This window comes from Cotesia glomerata, linkage group LG4 (assembly GCF_020080835.1).
Source record: "Cotesia glomerata isolate CgM1 linkage group LG4, MPM_Cglom_v2.3, whole genome shotgun sequence".
Taxonomy (NCBI): domain Eukaryota; kingdom Metazoa; phylum Arthropoda; class Insecta; order Hymenoptera; family Braconidae; genus Cotesia; species Cotesia glomerata.
In genome coordinates, this window is record NC_058161.1 from 18241110 (window position 1) to 18262221 (window position 21112).

A 21112-nucleotide genomic window follows, 5' to 3' on the forward strand; every position below is an offset into this window, starting at 1 on the left:
TAATAAGGTAGCTAGCTAGAGTCCGGCAAAATCTCCATTACATCACATAAAAATTCGACCGGGTCAAAAGAATATAAATGTCTGATTATAGTTTTATGATAATTTAGCCTTAAGCATGGAAATTTTTCAACCGCTTAACTTCCGTTACACTTTTTAACATACATTGACATCCGGTTCATCAAACACTTTCTTATCTCCATTCTTCCCAACCGAATTAAAGAAACAGGCATAATTTACCAAACAATCTAATCCATAAAGGTCTGCGTAAAATTCCTGGAGATGTCAAACAACTGGAGTGGCGTAATACGATTCGGTTTCACCAGCAACGATCCAGTTCACTTAAGAAACGGATTACCACGTTACGCTTGCCCGGATTTAACGAACAAGCCAGGGTATTGGGCAAAAGCACTGGCTGAGCGGTTCGCTGGCCGCGACACAGTTCTCTTTTATTACGTAACAGCAGCCGGTGATGTTCACTTCGGAGTCAACGGCGAGGAAAAGGGAGTCTTCTTCAGCGGAGTTGAAACCCGCGGTCCTCTTTGGGCGGTGATAGACGTCTACGGAAACAGCACCGCGATAGAGTTCCTGGATCCTAACAGACAGCACTTCAACAACATTAGACGCGGGGTTGAGCACAGCAACGAGGACAACGCCCAACCTAGCAGACACACTGCCATGGATGACGCTAGTAACGCGGGTCGGGATATTGTTGAGAAAATCATCGTTCCTACCATGCAAAACATGGTCCTCCATCATGGTCCAGAGCCAGATGTTGATCTTCCAGGGCTGAGATTTCAGCCATCAGGTGTTCTCTTCGCTCCACTGCCCTTCCATCCGTAAGTATCTTGATTTCATACAGCTTCCTTTAGTACACTGATAAAAAAAATGACGATTCAAGAAAAATTCTTTCTTCAAAATGTCATTCTTGTTTTAAGTAATTCAATTCTCTTAACTTAAAAAATTGATTCTTGATTCAAGGAACTTGGTTGTTTTAAAAAAGTTTGGAAAATCCAAATGAGCATGCCTTAAGCGCTCATGTCATACATAAATTATTTAGATCATAACAAAAATTATTCGTTTTTAATTTGAATTTTCCCGCGAGTAGTATTACCCCCTCTGTAGGTCGAGCTAAAAAAAAATTTTAACAGATGATAAAACAGTTAGTAATTATACCATCATGTATGTATATAGTTTCTGCTTGTTTATAGTTATTTCAATCCTGTTTTATGAAAAATAATATATATGGCTGCCGAAATCGCAGAAAAAGTCACCGAACTGACAGTCGAAAAAAATTAACTGTATCGAAACGGAATTATTTTGACACGCAATTTTCAAAAGGGTTTTGACAAACTTCCTAAGGAATAAAACAAAAAAAAAATTAAATCGTGAAAGTGATTTTTGACAAAGTTTTGGTGTTATCAAGCCCAGTGCTTCTGTGAATACCACGCTCTTTATTCATTTAATTCATCAAAAAAACGAATTTTTTCTGAGAAATCTTATTTAATGATAAGAAAACTTTTTTAACGTGTTCTGTAGTTATTATTATTTATTTCAATATGTTTTTTATCCCTAATTTTTTTCGTTTAAATTATGAAAATTACGTTTTTATCGAACTTGCGATTTTTAGGCGAGAGTAGAGCATACCTGAGCGCTTGGCGCTTAAGGCGTGCAATGAGATATATGGGTGATTCTCTGTAAGGACGTCTTAAATCTGTACAAAATTATCCGACCAAATTATTTTTGATTTTATTAGAAAAAAAATTACCAAGGGCTACAAAACTATCTTAATGATAATAAATAAACAGGCAATTTAATTTTTGTTTTTTTTCGATATTTGGGTATCTTTTGCCATATAACATAACAGAGGACTGTTTTTTTTTTATCAAATTGAAAAAAATCAAGCAAACTATTTCAATGCATTCAACTTTTTAAGTTCTCAATGAATTTTTACATTAATTAGAATAATATTAAGACTTATGGATCGAATTTTATAAATAAATTATAAATAAAAATAGTTGCCAGGGGACTGAGTTTTGAAGTGGCTCAGACACATTTCCAGCACAAACGATGCTTTGACACTAAATAAAATGCCGATAAAGTGCTAACAGCCCTATGGTTATTAACTAAAGGCTAGTTAAATCCTTATAAACCTTACAAAAGGTAAAATAACACGCTGGATTTTTTTTTTTGGCTTTGAACTTCTGGCAGGGGACTGTTCTTAAAATGCCTGGGACAAACTTTGGTTTAATGAATTTAATGAAACAAATTAATTTTTGGTACTTTTTATTGAAGAAGATTGTTAGTTAACTAATTAAGTTTATAAAAATTATGGACCAAATTATATATTATGGACGAATAACTTAAAATTTAATCTTAAAGTTTTAATTTTCGGAAAGGGACAGCCCAGGGGACTGTTATTTCGGTGGTTTACGAATTTATAGCAAAAAAACTAAAATTTATTTCATTGTAATTTTCAATGCTCCAAATAGAAATGTTTTTTTACTTTCATAATAAACTTTTTTTTAGTAAAAAAATAACAATTTTTCTACTAAAAAAATGTCTGGGACAGCAAAAAACATCCTTACAGAGTACCCTTATAACATTATAAATAAAAAAATTTGTTCTTGAATCAACAATCAATAATTCTTGATATGAAATAAAATAATTTTTTATTGAAGAGAATCGTTTTTTAATAAACAATTCACTTGTATCGATCGAAGATCATAGTCTCGAACCAAGTAAAAATATCGATCAGTGATTAGACCTCTCAATCCAAGAAACATGAATTCAAGAATTTCTCGAAGTAAAACAACTAGTTCTCTTGAAAATAATTTTTATCAGCTAATCGTGCACATCCTGACTGTTAATTAACAAAACAATTTATCTTGCAGAGTCCGTGGCCGGAACATCCGGTTCAGTAATCAGCAATGCGTGGCAACACGCAATGATACCGAGTTTTGTCACGGTTACGCATTCACAAATCGTCCGTTGATACTAGGAGAGCGTCTAGTCGTCCAAATCCTCTCTACAGAACCAATGTACGTCGGAGCTTTGGCTCTCGGCTTAACCTCCTGCGACCCAGCCCGCCTAACAGCCGAAGATCTTCCAGATGACAGCGACCTTTTACTAGACCGTCCGGAATACTGGGTGGTGTCCAAAGACGTAGCTTCCTCTCCCCAACCTGGTGACGAGATAGCCTTCACAGTGACCCACTACGGCGAGGTCCAGATGTCCAAGAACGGCGGCCCACCCAACATAGTGATGCACGTCGACCAGAGTCTCCAACTTTGGGCGTTTGTCGACGTCTACGGCAGCACCCAGAGAGTTAGAATGCTAGCTAGCAGGCCATCTTCTCCACCACGTCAACGACAAGCCACTGCAGTTGCTCCTTCGAATCCCGTTAGTGTCCCAGTTGCTCCAACCACTCCAGCAGCAACTCATCCAGCTACTCCCCAACCACTTGTGACTCCTCACCAGAACCACCAAGGACACGTCACTGAATTAACCAGATACCCAGACATGGTCCAGGTTAAGTCAGGCATTGGCGGTCAAACTGTCCTAGTAGTGAACCTTCCACCTCAACAGAACTACCCTCCCGCTTCTCCACCAGTTTACGGTTCCACCAACCGATCTCCGGGATTCTACCCAAGTGGATCCAGCACAGGACCAACTGGTTCCACTGGTTCCACTGGAACGAATCCCGTAGCTGCTTCAACGCCCAGAGCTTCGCCTCCGGTGTTAACTGGAACGATGAGCAGCACTGGCTCGTCTACCTACGTTGACCCTGTTACTTACCAAGCTGTTGATTCTAGTACCTTGACCCTCCAAGGTACTGGGAGCAGTCATTTGCAGCAGTGGAGTGAAAAGCTTCAACCTACTCCTGGTCAGCCCAGCGAATGCTCAATCTGCTACGAAAGGAACATTGATAGTGTCCTTTACATGTGTGGTCACATGTGCATGTGTTATCCCTGCGCGATTCAACAATGGCGGGGTAAAGGTGGTGGACAGTGCCCTCTGTGCAGAGCGCAGATTAGGGACGTTATCAGGATTTACCGGTCTTGAATCAAATTCTAGATTGGTAAGCTTGTTTTGTGATTAGATCGGATGATTGGATGCTTGCTTGTGGTGAGTCGCGCGGGCGTGATATGTTATTTAAGGAGATTTTTTCTTTAAAAATGATGTGTAAAAGTTTTCTGCACGGAAAAAACAAGATGACACTGGATATCATCCCAGATTATAATCAGTGATATCTGTGGTGAAAAAAAATTTTAGATAGTAGCTAAAAAAATCCAGATTATACTGCGTTATATCTGGATTATACTCATTGTAATCTGGATTATACTCATTGTAATCTGGATTATACTAGCTACTATCTGAATTTTTGTTTACTCAGTATAATCTGGGATGATATCCAGTGTCATCTTGTTCTTTCCGTATGAATGAAGTTTTGTTTTGTTTAACACGCGTGCCTAAAGGTAAAAGGGCTTATAGCTAGGGTTTATAGGAATTTGTGTTGAAAAAGCGTATAAAACATTTTTTTTGCCATTCGGTTTGAAATTGTCTGAAACGTTAAAATCTGTGAAAAAAAAAGTTGGTATTCTAAAGCTAAAAGGGCCTATCTCAAGACATACGCCCTTTCAGCTTTAAGAAAAGTACTACTTAAAGGTAAAAGGGTGCATAAAAAAAAATTGTAGTTTTGATACCAAATGTTAAATAATAGTTTCATGAGACAAGTTATACGAAATAACAGCCTCATATACAAAGTTTGATATAAACAAATAAAAAATAAATCACTCAAAAACAAATAACGTAAAAATTAAGTAATAAAAAAAATCACAATGACAGATAACATTGAAATATTTTGAAATTTCCCGCTTTAATCGCCCTATTGAATATAACTACTGGCGCCGTTCACACAACAGCTGTTTCATCATGATCAAGAATCCAGAATCCAAATTTTAAAATAACTATTTCTTGAAATAAAAAGCGAGTAAATAATCACGCGTATTTTATTGTTTTTTGGATATATTTTCTTTTTTAACTTTAAAAAATTGTATATTTGAGGTTTTACGCCGCTACTACCACAGAAAGTTTTTTTTTCACATTTTTAAACTACGAATATGTTCTTTTGTAAACTGGCCGAAAAAAATTATACGCCCTTTCACCTTTAGATCACCAAAATTACAAATTCTTAAAATTAAAAGGGCGTATAATTAAAGATATACGCCCTTTTATCTTTGTAATTTTTTTTTCAATTTTAAGCGTAGAATATGTCTACTACTCGATTGGCAAGAAAAAAAAATATGCGCCCTTTTACCTTTGCAAAGGTAAAAGGGCGCATAAATTGTTATAAGCCCTTTTACCTTTAGGCACGCAAACAATTGTGTGCTTCCTCCAGCTCATATACTGTCATTGCGATTAAAATTTTCCCGCGGTTTGTTTGAATATGCGCAGTAGCTACTACGCATGCGCAATAGATCTCAGGCATGCGCAGTAGGGTTTTAAGCGCAGATAAAAAATAATACAAGTTTTGACGAATGTAATCTTTTAAATATAATCAAATGCCGTTAGTTAAATCAAAAATTTCGCATATCAACGCGATTTATATCGTATATTTTTTTGTTGTATAATCGCGAGAGAGAATGTGAGAGACTGAGTCTTGGGCTCTGAACTGGCGGGAAATAATAATAAACAAAATAATAACTTAAATATTTAAAATATTAACAAAGAATGAAAATAAACAATTTATATTAATAATTATTAACTAGATAGTAACAACGATTTATGCCAAAATATTTATCATTTTTTTTCTTTAGTTTTTTAATCGTATTTTTTTTTATTTTTCATTTTTTACTTCATAATTTCACGCGACAGCATTAATTTTTTTTTCAGTTTTTCAAAATAATAAACAAGAAATACCAAAGACATTTTTAACATAACCTGCAATAGATAAGATATTTTTCCTCACTGTGAGGAAAAATTAAAAAAAAAATTATTTTTTTTTTTGTTGCAAGGAGGTTCGAGCGAATCTAATGTGAAAAATAATTTCCAACTTTGAGCTTTGAAATTAAGTATACGTATAAATAAATACGTGATTTATCTAATCACAAAATTTAAAAAAGATTCACCGTTTAGTTACTTAGATATTAAATTTCAAAAATCACATTTTTTATCTCCTTATACACGGGCTCTTATGGCGGACAAACTTTAGTCGAGACTTTAATTATTTTTTTCAATATTAACCTCCCAACTTTAACGAATAAAAAACTATACACAAGAAACTTGGATTATTGTAAAATATAAAAAAAATTTAATAATAATACATTACCGATATAATTTTAGAAATATTTGAAGTTTAATTTAAAGTTTTTGACTCGTTTATCGTCAGCTATTAATTCGGATAAAGATTTGGCAACGTCGCGTCAACAGCTGAGAAAAAAGAAAAAGATAGAAATATAGTTACAGAGAGAGAAATATTTAACTCACACACTCATCCACGTCTCTGTAATGGGTATAATCAAACGCGCTGTTGCCAAATCTGTTTATTTAATCCGGCAATTAATAAATGCGAAAGTTATTTTATTACTTTATTTTATTAAATAAGTAAAAATCATCAATTATTAAATTGTTCAAATTATTTTAAATTAAAATAAAGAATTTTGACGAATATTGGGAAGACTGAAAGTAAAAAAAAATTTAAACATTATTTTGACTCATAAGTTACGCTCGAACCTCCTTAATAAATTGGTGCCTTGATTTTAGACAGACGCACGGATAAAATATTAAATTGACAAAAAAATGGAAACATAATAGGTTAAGTCGCGTTTATTTATAAATTCATATAAATATATATTTAAGCATATATATATATATATATTGATACATTAAATGTAAGCACGCAATAACAATAATGAGCATGTAGTGAAATCTCTAGTCCATAAAATAAATTTAAAAAAAATTAAAAAAATTTATTAATCAACGAATAAGCCGGAATAAAATTATTTTGAAATAAATATTTAAAAATTGTATTTGGCTTTTATTTATTTGGATTTTTTTTATATAAACACAAAATTTATATTTAAAATATTTATATTATAATAATTATGAATGACGGTAATTAATAATTAATATTTACGAATTTTTTAAAAATATAATTATGCTTATATCCCGTCCTGCTGGTTATTATACGACGAAAATAGTAATTATTAATTATTAATTATTGATTGCGAAATTAATTGTGCGCTTAGTGTGTAACTTTTGTAATATATTACCTTAGGCATTATTATCATTATCATTATTATTATTATTATTATTATTATTGATAATTTATAAGTGAAACTGTTTTACAGCCAAGCCAATAAACGATAATTATAAAACGAGTGACTTTGTTTATAATTACTATTATTATTATAATTATTATGATTATTATAAATAGCAGTAATTGGCTATTAATATTGATAATATTAATATTAATACTGACATAAAATTTATACATATGTAATATAAACTTGATATAAATGTGTGCTCACACAAACGAATTCTCGTAATAAAAACAATTTAAAAAATATTTACCTGCTTTTAATTATTTATTTAATAATTAACATTTTTTATTTAATATTTTTAAAAATTAATTTTAAGTAATTAAAAAATTAATGATATAAAAAATAATTTTTTTTAATCAAAAATTTCTTAGAAGTAAATTTTTCATTCTTGATTTTTACTTTTTTTTTTATTTATTTATTTATTTAATAAAGGTTCTTTAATTAAGATAATAATTTTTTACAAAAATAATTTATTACGCTAAAGTAATTTAGTAAACTTAAAACAATAAAAAACAGTAAATTAATTTTCTCAAAAAAAAAAAAAATAGTGAGAAAATTTTATTACTTAGTAGCCCGTGTAAAAAAAAATTGTCTTAAAATTGCCGTTCGTTTAAGATCTTAAACGTGACACAAACCAAGACTATTTTAAGACTCTTAAGACGCGAAAAAAATTAAATCCGAGAGCAGATTTTTAAAATTCTGGTTCTCGAATTTGCGGTGAAAATTAATTTTTATACATTTTTTAGACCATTTTATGACTTTCTAACCGCAATATTTTTGAGTAAGATGTTTTTAAATTGTTAAAAAATTATCATCCGGCAATTTTAAGACTTTTTTAAGACGTTCCGTTTTAATGTTCCGGGGCTCTGTCGCTGTTAGCTCATCTTAAAATAGTCTCTAAATTTATTTTTAAGACTAATTTAAGATCATTTTAAGACAATTTAAAAACGCTCCATAATAATTTTCCGGAGCTGTCATTGTGATATCATCTTAAAAAAGCCTGGAAATTTTTTATAATTTTTTTAAGACTATTTTAAGATTTTTTCAAGACGATTTTAAGATTTTTTTAAGACTATTTTAAGATTTTTTTGAGACTATTTTAAGATTTTTTAAAGACTATTCAAAGACGCAAAATTATTAAGAAGTCTTAAAAAAGTCTTAAAATTGTCGGTTGATAATTTTTTAACAATTTTAAATTCAATTTAAAAACATCTTACTCAAAAATATTGCGGTTAGAAAGTCATAAAATCGTCTAAAAATTAATTTTCACAAAAAATTCGAGAACCAAAATTTCAAAAATCTACTCTCGGAATTTTTTTTTTGGCGTCTTATAAGAGTCTTAAAATTGTCTTGGTTTGTGTCACGTTTAAGATCTTAAACGAACGACAATTTTAAGACAATTTTAAGACGATTTTTTTTTCACACGGGAGATAAATCATTTTTATTCACAATTTTGTTTTTTATTATTATTTTACTTTTATATTATATTTTTAACTTCCCGCTAAGAAAATTGAAAATTTTCAAAAATCGGGAAGTTATTGGTTTTACCCCGTTTTTCGAAAATCGAGTTTTCATCAGATCTCGACGTTTTGAGGTCCTAGGAAGCTTTCCTGACTATTCCCGCGAGGGTGTCACTATGTCTGTATGTATGTGTGTGTGTGTGTGTGTGTGTGTGTAAGTATGTAAACCTCTTATAACTTTTGAACGGTTAAACCGATTTCATCGCGGTTGGTGCCATTCGAAAGGGCTTGACCAAACTTAGATTTCCTGTTAATTTAAACCGATTCGGACCGATAGATTTTGAGAAATTTGGAGAAATCTAAAAAAAAGTAGGAAAAAAATTTTTTTTCTGAAGTGGTTTTTTTGGGATAACTTTTAAACGGCTCAACCGATCGATTCCGAAAACTAATCAGCTCTCAACCTTGAAAAACCACGTCGATCGCCGCCAATCCGGTCAAAATCGGTTGATTCGTTCGAGAGATATCGTGAACGAAAGAAAACAGAAAAAAGTGTTTTTTCAGAGTTACTCCGAAATTTCTAGTTTGACCAATTAAAACTTAGAAATTATTTATAAGGCTTAAAAAACTATGTAGAATGCCGCCAACCGCGTAAAAATCGGTTCATTCATTCAAAAGTTATTGCGGTATGAACATTAAAAAAATAGTGTTCTATGAAACTTCTATCAGACTTTTGAGCTCAAAGAGCTCAAAAGCATAGAAAAGGTATCTTTTTGAGCTCGGAAAGCTTAAAACAACACACAGATTGTACTTTTGAGCTCGAAGAGCTCAAAAAAGCGGCCAGGTATTAACAGAATTAGCGGGAAGTTGCAGGGATGGCCTTTAGGGTCAACCGTTTTCCTAATTTTTTTTTACTCTGCTAGCACTTAAAAAACTAAATAGTCAATTCTACTTTAAATCTTGTCTATATTCAATAATATTTATAAAAATGATATACAAAGCATTCTAATACGAAGAAAAATTATTAATCAACACATTAAAAATAGTTTCTAATAGATTAATTGAAATATTCGGTTGAAAAAATTATTGTAATTCATTAATTGGCATATGAAGACAAATATAGTTAAGAGTTCGTTTTCACTACCAATTAATTAATTAATTTTAAAATTTTAGATAATTTAATTATGTTCTCTTGAGTCACCATATCGACGTTCTAATTAGCAAATTGTCTAACTTCATTTTAGAAAATCTTATATTTGTACGAAAAAAACAATTAGTTCAAATTTATTATCACTTTAAAAAGCCATTTAATATCATTAATGTCTAATAAATATATATTTAGGTTTGAATCATTCAAATAATTTATAATTCAATTATTACTGCATCAAATTGTTAAAAAATCACCCGCTAAAAAATAAGGAGTTAGACAAATTGCTAATTAGACCGTCGATATATGACATTTTCATTCAAAATTAGGAGCTTATAGAAGACAGCAGATATACCTACTAATAATACAATATTACATTGTTAGGTTTAGCTTGCTATTCGCTGGTGATACAGTTCCCTAGTCTTCCTTCTTATAACTTATTTGAAACGGAAGAGGGCGTTGAATTCGTATAAAAGTAAGTAACGATTCTCGAAAAAATTTAAATGAACTTTTAAATTGAATAGTAAATAAAATAAATTTTCTTATAATTTTTTAAATTAATTAATTATTATACTAATCTTTGCAATTTCTTCTTATAGTGCCAATAAAGATAATTGATTTTTTTTATTGACGTTTGACCTATAAAATTATCGAAAAATTGAACGTAGCCCGAGTAAAAATGTTTTTACATAATCATATATAATTGTATATAATCATATATGATTATATATGGAATCACATATATAATTATATACATTTATATATAATCATACATGATTATATATGGAATTGTATATGAGGTTACATATAATCACATATAATTATATATGACTATATATGGAGCAATATACAACCATGCAGGATTATATATAGTTTCATATACAATTATATGTAAGTATATAGAATTATATATAATCATACATGATTATATATGGAATTGTATATGAGGTTATATATAATCATATATAATTATATATGACTATATATGGAGCAATATACAACCATGCAGGATTATATATAGTTTCATATACAATTATATATAAATATATACAATTATATATAAGTATATAGAATTATATATAATCATACATGATTATAGATGGAATTGTATATGAGGTTACATATAATCATATATAATTATATATGACTATATATGGAGCAATATACAACCATGCAGGATTATATAATTATTTATAGTTATATATAATCATACATGATTATATATGGAATTGTATATGAGGTCATATATAATCATATATAATTATATATGACTATATATGGAGCAATATACAGCCATGCAAGATTGTATATAGTCCCATATATAATTATATATAATTATACATGCTTATATATAATTAACATACATCAAAATTTTTTTTTTGAAAAAAAAATTTTTTTTTGGTTATCACAAAAACTTACAATTAAATACTCTATCCATAAAATTAACCCAATAATTAATTAGATGTAATAAATATACATAATTAAATATTGTTATATATAATTATATATAGTTATATATAATTATACATATATAATTAGATATGATTATATTTGGCCATTTTTCATATATAATCATGTCTAACCAATTTATATATAAATATATATAAATATTTTTTCTCGGGAGTATAAATCTTAATGATGAAAATTTTTTTTTGTTTAAAGTCACATAAATTACTAAAATCATGAGTTTGTGATTGAACTCGTTTTTTAATTTTTTGTGCTGAGCAGAATAATACACTTCAATATTAAAAATCTTTATTGTCGTACGCCGGATTCGAACCCGGTCCAATGCTTTGGTAAGCAAGAGTCAGATCCGACAGGCTACTACGTACCTGATGAAAATTTGTAGATTTGATATACTTTAAAAAATTTACAAATAAAATGACTGCTTAAGTTATGCACATTTGAATTTAGCAAACTTTAAAATATTCTTTTTATATATTTAATATATTTATAGCCTTAAAAAATAAAATTTTTTTTATCGAGATAAATACATCAATGAGTTTTCTTCCATTAAACTGTGTTTTCAGTGTAATGACCTATAAAACTCTCATTCTTTGTAATTTTATTATTAATTTATCAAGAGTGTGTCATCATTAACAACGCCGTGCGTTTAATGATAACAAACCACCGTCAGATTTCTCAATTTATTTGATCGGCTATTAAATCTATTATCTTAGCTCTAACAATTTCCACACATTGACCGTAATTTGGGCTCAGTGTTTGACCTAAAATGTTTTGAGAGATAAAAAACTTTGTAGACTCTTTCTAGTTATCAAATAGAAAAATATAACGCTCCACTTTCAGTTCTTGATTATCAGATTTGACGATTTATATCAGGTGTACAATGATATAAGAAATCAGAGAGTTAACTATTATTCTTACGAGAGAAACCAAGTCAATTATTTAGTTCTGGGTACTTTTTGTTGAATTGAAAAGTGAAGATGATCTTTTTATTTGTGTTGTTATTCACATCGATTAATATCAATGTATCGGGTGCAGAAAAACCTAAAATAGGTTGTAACGATTTTTATGAATACTATGGGACACAACACGATTTAATTGGTAATTAAAAAATATTTTTTTTAATTTTATTAATTAAAGACCAATAAAACTCTCTTTAGAAGTGAATTTTTTTCCTGTTTAATCCACAATTAATTTGCTTATAAATTTTTTTTTAACTGAACAATTAAAGTGGAGGAATGCAAGCTCGCCAAATTACGTTTCTTTTCAAAATACATGGAAAAATACAACCAATGGCCGCTAGCAATAGAAATACGCAATGAGCCGTCAATATATTTAAATCTTCACAAGGTTGACAATATCGCTACCAAAAATACTCCTATATATTTTGGTAATAACAATGGTACAGTTGATTGCACTACAACTTATGAGAAGTTCAGAATTGACACGGTAACTATACTTTAATTTTGTCACGACTTTTTAAATAAATTTTTTTTAATTTTAAATAAATAGTTCAAAATTTTGATATTAAGATAAGAATATTGGTCCGATTAAAATTTTTTTCAAATAAAAGTTGTTCAAAATTTAATTTTATGAAACGAAATATCTCAATGAGCGTAACATCAGGATGATTGTACACTGATAAAAAAATTAGCTTGATTCAATAGCCAAAATCTTGAACCAAGAATACCATTTTGAAGAAAATGATTTTCTTGAGTCAAGAGAATAAATTCTTGAGACAAGAAACATTTACTTAAATCAAAAATATTTTCTTGACTCAAAAAAATCAGTTTCTTCAAAATGGTATTCTTGGTTCAAGAATTTGGCTCTTGAGTCAAGTTAATTTTTTTATCAGTGTATGTTTAAAAATATCAATGATTGAGAAATTACGTTTTATTTTGTCCACTGATGATATTTTTAACGATATAAGCTCATTTTGACGTTATACTCATCGATACCTTTCATTTGAATACCCACATGATTTTTTCATATATTTTACATATTTCACAAATATGAGAAATATCATATATATAAAAAATATGAAAAAAAATCATGTGCGTACTCAAATAAAAGGTCTCGACAAGCGTAACATCAAGATGAGCTTATATCTTCAAAAATGTCAAAAATTAAGAAATTACATTGTATTTTGTCCACTGATGATATTTTTGACGATATAAGCTCATTTTGATGTTATACTCATCGAGACCTTTCATTTGAATACCCACAAGATTTTTTCATATATTGTACATATTTCACAAATATGAGAAATATCATATATACAAAATATATGAAAAAAATTGTGTGCGTACTCAAATGAAAGGTCTCGATAAGCGTAACATCAAGATGAACTTATATCTTCAAAAATGTCAAAAATTAAGAAATTACATTGTATTTTGTCCACTGATGATATTTTTGATGATATAAGCTCATTTTGATGTTATACTCATCGAGACCTTTCATTTGAATACCCACATGATTTTTTCATATATTGTACATATTTCACAAATATGAGAAATATCATATATACAAAAAATATGAAAAAAAATCATATGCGTACTCAAATAAAAGGTCTCGATAAGCGTAACATCAAGATGAGCTTATATCTTCAAAAATGTCAAAAATTAAGAAAATACATTGTATTCTGTCCACTGATGATATTTTTGACGATATAAGCTCATTTTGATGTTATACTCATCGAGACCTTTCATTTGAATACCCACATGATTTTTTCATATATTTTACATATTTCACAAATATGAGAAATATCATATATACAAAAAATATGAAAAAAAATCATGTGCGTACTCAAATAAAAGGTCTCAATAAGCGTAACATCAAGATGAGCTTATATCTTCAAAAATGTCAAAAATTAAGAAATTAAAATGTATTTTGTCCACTGATGGTATTTTTGACGATATAAGCTCATTTTGACGTTATACTCATCGATACCTTTCATTTGAATACCCACATGATTTTTTCATATATTTTACATATTTCACAAATATGAGAAATATCATATATATAAAATATATGAAAAAAAATCATGTGCGTACTCAAATAAAAGGTCTCGATAAGCGTAACATCAAGATGAGCTTATATCTTCAAAAATTAAGAAATTACATCGTATTTCGTCAACTGATTATATTTTTAAAGATATTAGCTCATTCTGATGTTACGCTCATCGAGACCTTTCATTTGAGTACGCACATGATTTTTTTACATATTTCATATATATAATGTTTATGAAATATATAAAATATATGAAAAAGTTATAAAAATCATAAGAAATATTTTTTTTATAAAATTAAATTTTGAACAATTTTTGATTGAAAAAAAATTTTATAGGACCAATATTTTCACCGTAATATTAAAAATTTGAACCTTTTATTTCAAAATTGCGGCAAAAATTTTGCCCCTACTAATAATATAAATCTGTTATAGATCTTCGATAACTTAAGAGAAGTTGTAATGTTCCAAGATTATGACAATAAAGCAGCGATTACAATATTTTGGCACGGTGAAAATAATGTAATATTGGTAAGACACTTAAAGTCAAATATTTTTTAATATAAATATAAATTTAATTAAAAAAAAAAAATAATAAATAATCTATTTAGGAGGGTTTTATCGGCAATTACATTTTACGCCAAACAGAAGACAAAAATTACTTCCTGTTAAAAGTGACATATCCTATAGATGAATTCGAGAACGACGGTAATTAACACTTTTTCAATAAGTACATCTATAAATCTATGTATTAATTTATGAGCTATTTTGATTTTAGAGTATAAGAAGTACAAAAAAAATGACAGATTTGCAAAGCATAATTTGAGTTCACCCGAAGAAGAAATAATAGTTAAAGTTTTAGTCGCTCTAGATTGGACTTCAGCTCAGTAAGAATATTTTATTTATTTACTTAAAAAAAAAAATGATCAATTTAATTTAACTACTTAAATTTTATACTACAGACAAGAAGTAGCTCAAGTAGTTAGCAGCTTATTAGTTTATTACAATGCGGTCAATATGCTGTTTCAGCCATTTACATCTCCAAAAATCAAAGTCGCTGTATCGGGTATAATTTATCCAAATGTAATTATTTTATCAATTAAAATCCCGATGATATAATTCGATTATCATCATAACATTGTGTGATATTTCAATTTCAGACCGAATTCTCAACACCTTATTTCTCAAACTCAAAAACGCAGTTTCCAGGCTATGATGAGACCTATATTAAATTGAATTCAGCAAATGAAAATTTCAGAAAGCACTTTTTAAATGAAGAAGCTAAAGTATTTCCGAACAGTTTGTTCGATGTTATCATTGGAATGACAGGGTAAATAAATTTTATCAAATTCATACAATTACTATTTACTTGATTTTAAACCGCAATTATAATTAGCGCCAAAATATTTGCCGCAAATTCAAAATAACAATTTTAAATAAACAGTTCAAATTTTTAATATTATGATGAAAATATTGGTCCTATAAAAATGTTTTTCTAACAAAATTTGTTCAAACTTTAATTTAAAAAAAAAAAAAGTTTCTTATGATTTTTATGACTTGTTCACGGAAAAAAGTAAACTGTAATAAATAATAATCAATTTATAATAAGTAATGATCAACTGCTAAAAATTACCATTTCAAACAGTAAAATCGTGATTTTACTATTCACTATATAATATTTATCATTTAAACGTTACAATTTACTCTTTACATGGAAGAAAATACTATTTCAAACAGTAATATTCGCTATGTAAATGTCTAAAATGTTAAAGTATAATAATTAAGAATTAAGACTTTGATATTTATCATTTCGTACCTAAAAAATGATCTTATGATATATAAAAAGCATAAAATAAAGTTAGTAAATTTCTAATACAAGCAACGTCAATATTTACAAAGTAAAATGGTAAATTTTAAACGCAACGCTAAAAATCAAACTGTAATTATTGACTTACTTGGACTGGTAAAATGTATATTTTAAAAGTATAATTTTTACTGTTTCAAATGTTAAATTCTCCCAGAGTGAGACCCCCTTGTCTTTCATCTGAGTTCCTCTTCTCCTCATAATATGGACTATATATTGAAATGGCAATTTTTACTGTTTGAAACTGTAATTTTTTAGGATGAAAGAGTCGTTATTTACTATAGTGACAGATACTAATCACTTATTTTGAATATTAAATTATAAATTGTGGCTTTTATACTTTCTACATTAAGTTCTGTAATATTTATATTTTTGCCACCCCGATGTCCGCTTTACTGTTTGAAATTATAAAAATTAACCGGAATCCGAGTGAATATTACAGTTTACTTTTTTCCGTGTTCATATAGATAAAAGCATATAATTCAAGATATACACGGAAAAAAGTAAACTGTAATATTCACTCGGATTCCGGTTAATTTTTATATTTCATTGATTCTCCAAGTTATCATATCATATAATTACACCTGTATTACTTTACTTTCCCATTACTTTTACTTTATATTAGTATATAATTTAAATATAATTTAAATTTGGTTATCTTGTCATACTTTAATCATTATTGTAAATTAATTATAAGTCTATATTCATGTAACCCTGTTAATGGTTTAAACTGTTGGGTTTATTATTCAATAAAATAAAATAAAATAAAATAAAATAGTTTCAAATAGTAAAGCGGACATCGGGGTGGAAAAAATATAAATATTACAGAACTTAATGTAGAAAGTATAAAAGCCACAATTTATAATTTAATATTCAAAATAAGTAATTAGTAACTGTCACTATAGTAAATAACGACTCTTTCATCATAAAAAATTGCAGTTTTAAACAGTAAAAATTGCCATTTCAATAAATAGTCCATACTATAAGGAGAAGGGGAACTCAGATGAAAGAGAAGGGGCTCTCACACTGGGAGAATTTAACATTTGAAACAGTAAAAATTGTACTTTTAAAATATACGTTTCACCAGTCCAAGCAAGTCAATAATTACAGTTTGATTTTTAGCGTTGCGCTTAAAATTTACCATTTTACTTTATAAATATTGACGCTGCTTGTATTAGAAATTTACTAACTTCATCTTATACTTTTTACATATCATAAAATCATTTTTTAGGTACGAAATGATAAATATCAAAGTCTGAATCCTTAATTATTATACTTTAACATTTTAGACATTTACATAGCGAATATTACTGTTTGAAATAGTATTTTCTTCCATATAAAGAGTAAATTGTAACGTTTAAATGGTAAATATTATAAAGTGAATAGTAAAATTACGATTTTACTGTTTGAAATGGTAATTTTTAGCAGTTGATCATTACTTATTATAAATCGACTGTTATTTATTACAGTTTACTTTTTTTCGTGTAAGCTCATCCTAATATTATACTCATCGAGACCTTTTATTTGAATACCAACACGAATTTTTCATATATTTTATATATTTCTCAAATACTATATATATGAAATATATAAAAAAATCATGTGCATACTCAAATAAACGGTCTCGATGAGCGTAACATCAGGATGAGCTTATATCTTTAAAAATGTCTACAAATAAGAAAAGACATGGTATTTTGTCCACTGATGATATTTTTAATGATTTAAACTCATCCTGACGTTATACTCATCGAGACCTTTCATTTAAATACCCACATGAATTTTTTATATATTTTCCAAATATGAGAAATATCATATATATAAAATATATGAAAAAAATCGTGTGCCTACTCAAATGAAAGGTCTCGATGAGCGTAACATCAAGATGAGCTTATATCTTTAAAAATGTCAATAATTTAGAAATTACATTGTATTTTGTCCACTGATGATATTTTTAAAAATATAAACTCATCTTGACGTTATACTCATCAAGACCTTTCATTTGATTACCCACACGAATTTTTTATATATTTTATATATTTCATAAATATTATTTTAAAAATTTTTAAAGGACCAATATTTTCGCTGTAATATCAAAAATTTGAACCTTTTACTTCAAAATTACGGCAAAAATTTTGACCCTAATTACAATGATTATAACTCTAACACTTTTTCAATTTTTCAGTCAACCAATCTGTGATGCAGATTACAATTGTCAATATTACGGTTAGTACAACTACTACTGCCATAACGAATTCCCAATTTTTGTTGAAACCCATAGTTGTAGCTTACTTTTTCCTGCAGGTGTCTCGGATCAAAGCGTGATTTACAACAGAGGGAAAAATGCCGAAAAAAATGACCCCATACCTATCGTCGGTGTAGTTCGACATCCCAGTTTTCAGGGCAATTATGCGGTAGTCGCTCGGGAAATCGCTCACATGTGAGTATTATCATTAGATAAAGCTACACAAAAAAAAGAAAACTCGAAAAATTACATTATAAATAGTAATGTGTCCCGTCGTAATTAAAACTAGAAAAGTTACAGTTCGAAATAAAATTTTTCTGAATTTAAACTTTAAATGTTAATTTTCAAAGTAATATTTACATTTTACAATGTAATTCTTAAAAAATCTGTAATAACTACAATCTGAAACTGTAATTTTTCCAGTTTTCATCGCGAAGCACCACGTTACATTATGTAATGTAATTTTTCTATTTTTCTTTTTTCCATGTATCATCAAGCAACACATTAATTTGATTTGCGTCACGTTTGATTATCAGATTAGGAAGCTCTTACAATACTCGTTGGTACGCTTTCAATAACTGCAACGGGATCATGAACAAATTTGTGCGACCTGATAACTGGCCGTTGGATTGGTCGGCATGTAACATTGATGACATGTCTCTGTACTTCAGGTATCTAATATCTCTGTAATAAAGAATGTCTAGATATCTATCAGCTAAGCTACTGAAATTAGTCAAACAAACTAAAATTTTTTCTAAAAATTTACAGCCTCAATCAATCATCAGGATTTTCAACAAGAAAAAATTTTAGAGCACTCAATTCGAAGCTTTGGTAATTAAACAAATCTTCATCGTCAAATCTCATTAATAGATGCCACAAATCTCACTAAAAATGCCACAAATTTATCATTTATTGTTTTTTTATAAGTACTTTGTAAAATATATTATGTGAAAATTAACACTATCTTTTATGATAGGTCTTGTTATTACTGTCATTTCCTTTAATGGTGCTCTCTCCAGTTATATCGTTAATAATATCATCAGTAGATAAAATACCATGTCATTTTTTAATTATTGACATTTTTTAAAATATAAGCTCATTCTGATGTTACACTTATCGAGACCTTTCATTTAAGTACCCACATGAATTTTTCATATATTTTATATATTTCATAAATATCATATATATAAAATATATGAAAAAATCATGTGGATATTCAAATGAAAGGTCTCGATGAGTATAATATCAGAATGAGCTTATATCGTAGAAAATATCATCAGTAGACAAATTAAAATGTAATTTCTTAATTATTGACATTTTTAAAGATATAAGCTCATTTTGATCTTACACTCATCGAGACCTTTCATTTGAGTACCCACATCAATTTTTTATAAATTTTATATATTTCACATATATCATATATATAAAATATATGAAAAATTCATGTGGGTACTCAAATGAAAGGTCTCGATGAGCGTAACATCAGGATGAGCTTATATCGTTAAAAATATCATCAGTGGACAAAATACAATGTAATTTCTTAATTATTGGCATTTTTAAAGATATAAGCTCATCTTGATCTTACGCTCATCAAGACCTTTCATTTGAGTACGCACACGATTTTTTTTCATATATTTTATTTATATGATATTTCTCATATTTCTGAAATATATAAAATATACAAAAAATTCATGTGGGTATTCAAATGAAAGGTCTCGATGAGTATAACGTCAGGATGAGCTTATTTCCTTAAAAATATTATCAGTGGACAGAAGTATTTAATCCGAACAAAAACAGTTTCACTGTAAAAAAATCACGCTAAGTCCACGTTCATAAGACTATTAAGAAAAAAAAATTTTATTTCTTTACAAAAAGATATGAAATAAAAAATTAAAAAATCCAAGTAACCGATATGGTTGTATATGATTTTCTGAAATTAAAAAAAATTTTGTTGTAAATTTAAAAATTAAAAGAAACAATTTTGGAACGTATTTAGTGTGCGTGGTTACGAAAAATTTCACTTTTTATGAAATTCCTAAAATCTATCTACTATAACTTTTAAAAAAAATTGAAGTACCAATGACGCACACTAAATACGTTCCAAAATTGTTTCTTTTAATTTTTAAATTTACAACAAAATTTTTTTTAACTTCCGAAAATCATATACAACCATATCGGTTATTTGGATTTTTTAATTTTTTATTTCATATCTTTTTGTAAAGAAATAAAATTTTTTTTTCTTCATAGTCTTATGAACGTGGACTTGGCGTGATTTTTTTACAGTGAAACTGTTTTTGTTCGGATTTCAGTATTTTGTGTAATTATAATAAAAATTGACAATTTTAATTTAATTCATTTCCGGTGGCAAACTATCCCCTTTAAGCTATAGTTCATGTAAAAGTTATTCTTGCGCCGCCTGGCGTGTGTAATTGCAAGCTGTCAAATATCTTTTTTTCACTGTAGTTTCCCATCTATTATAAGATTAGCATGCATCCTTATATTATTTAGTCTCTGGCCGTCCGCTTTTTACATAAGATAAAAGTTAAAATCTAAAAATCCGGGTCGCTATAGTTTGTGCTGATTATTTTTAATAATTTTAAATAGAAATTA

The 21112-nt window shown here is 28.5% G+C and overlaps 2 protein-coding genes across 4 annotated transcripts in view; both read left to right on the forward strand.

Moving 5' to 3' along the window:
• Positions 1 to 4234, forward strand: part of LOC123262884 (protein neuralized) — a 58471-nt gene extending 54237 nt beyond the window's left edge. For all 3 annotated transcript variants that reach the window (XM_044725366.1, XM_044725364.1, XM_044725365.1), the window contains exons 3-4: positions 259 to 836; positions 2892 to 4234. In XM_044725366.1, coding sequence (XP_044581301.1) covers positions 259 to 836; positions 2892 to 4062 — 1749 coding nt within the window. In that variant the 3' untranslated portion in view covers positions 4063 to 4234. The remainder of the gene's footprint in view (positions 1 to 258; positions 837 to 2891) is intronic.
• Positions 4235 to 12352: 8118 nt separating this feature from the next.
• On the forward strand, positions 12353 to 19393 carry LOC123262885. Its single transcript, XM_044725367.1, has 11 exons — positions 12353 to 12491; positions 12622 to 12839; positions 14832 to 14927; positions 15008 to 15104; positions 15175 to 15283; positions 15359 to 15479; positions 15557 to 15726; positions 18443 to 18483; positions 18562 to 18697; positions 19039 to 19173; positions 19271 to 19393. Exons 1-11 carry the CDS (start codon positions 12371 to 12373, stop codon positions 19335 to 19337), a joined length of 1311 nt encoding a protein of 436 aa, XP_044581302.1. The 5' UTR covers positions 12353 to 12370; the 3' UTR covers positions 19338 to 19393.
• The last annotated feature ends 1719 nt before the right edge of the window (positions 19394 to 21112 follow it).

What these genes read in the sequence shown, in the direction of transcription:
- LOC123262885 (XM_044725367.1), top strand. Translation starts at nt 12,371, where the DNA reads ATGATCTTTTTATTTGTGTTGTTATTCACATCGATTAATATCAATGTA. An exon ending in AGAAGTTCAGAATTGACACG is followed by an intron (nt 12,840 to 14,831) that starts GTAACTATACTT and finishes AATCTGTTATAG; the next exon opens with ATCTTCGATAACTTAAGAGA. An exon ending in GACATGTCTCTGTACTTCAG is followed by an intron (nt 19,174 to 19,270) that starts GTATCTAATATC and finishes AAAAATTTACAG; the next exon opens with CCTCAATCAATCATCAGGAT.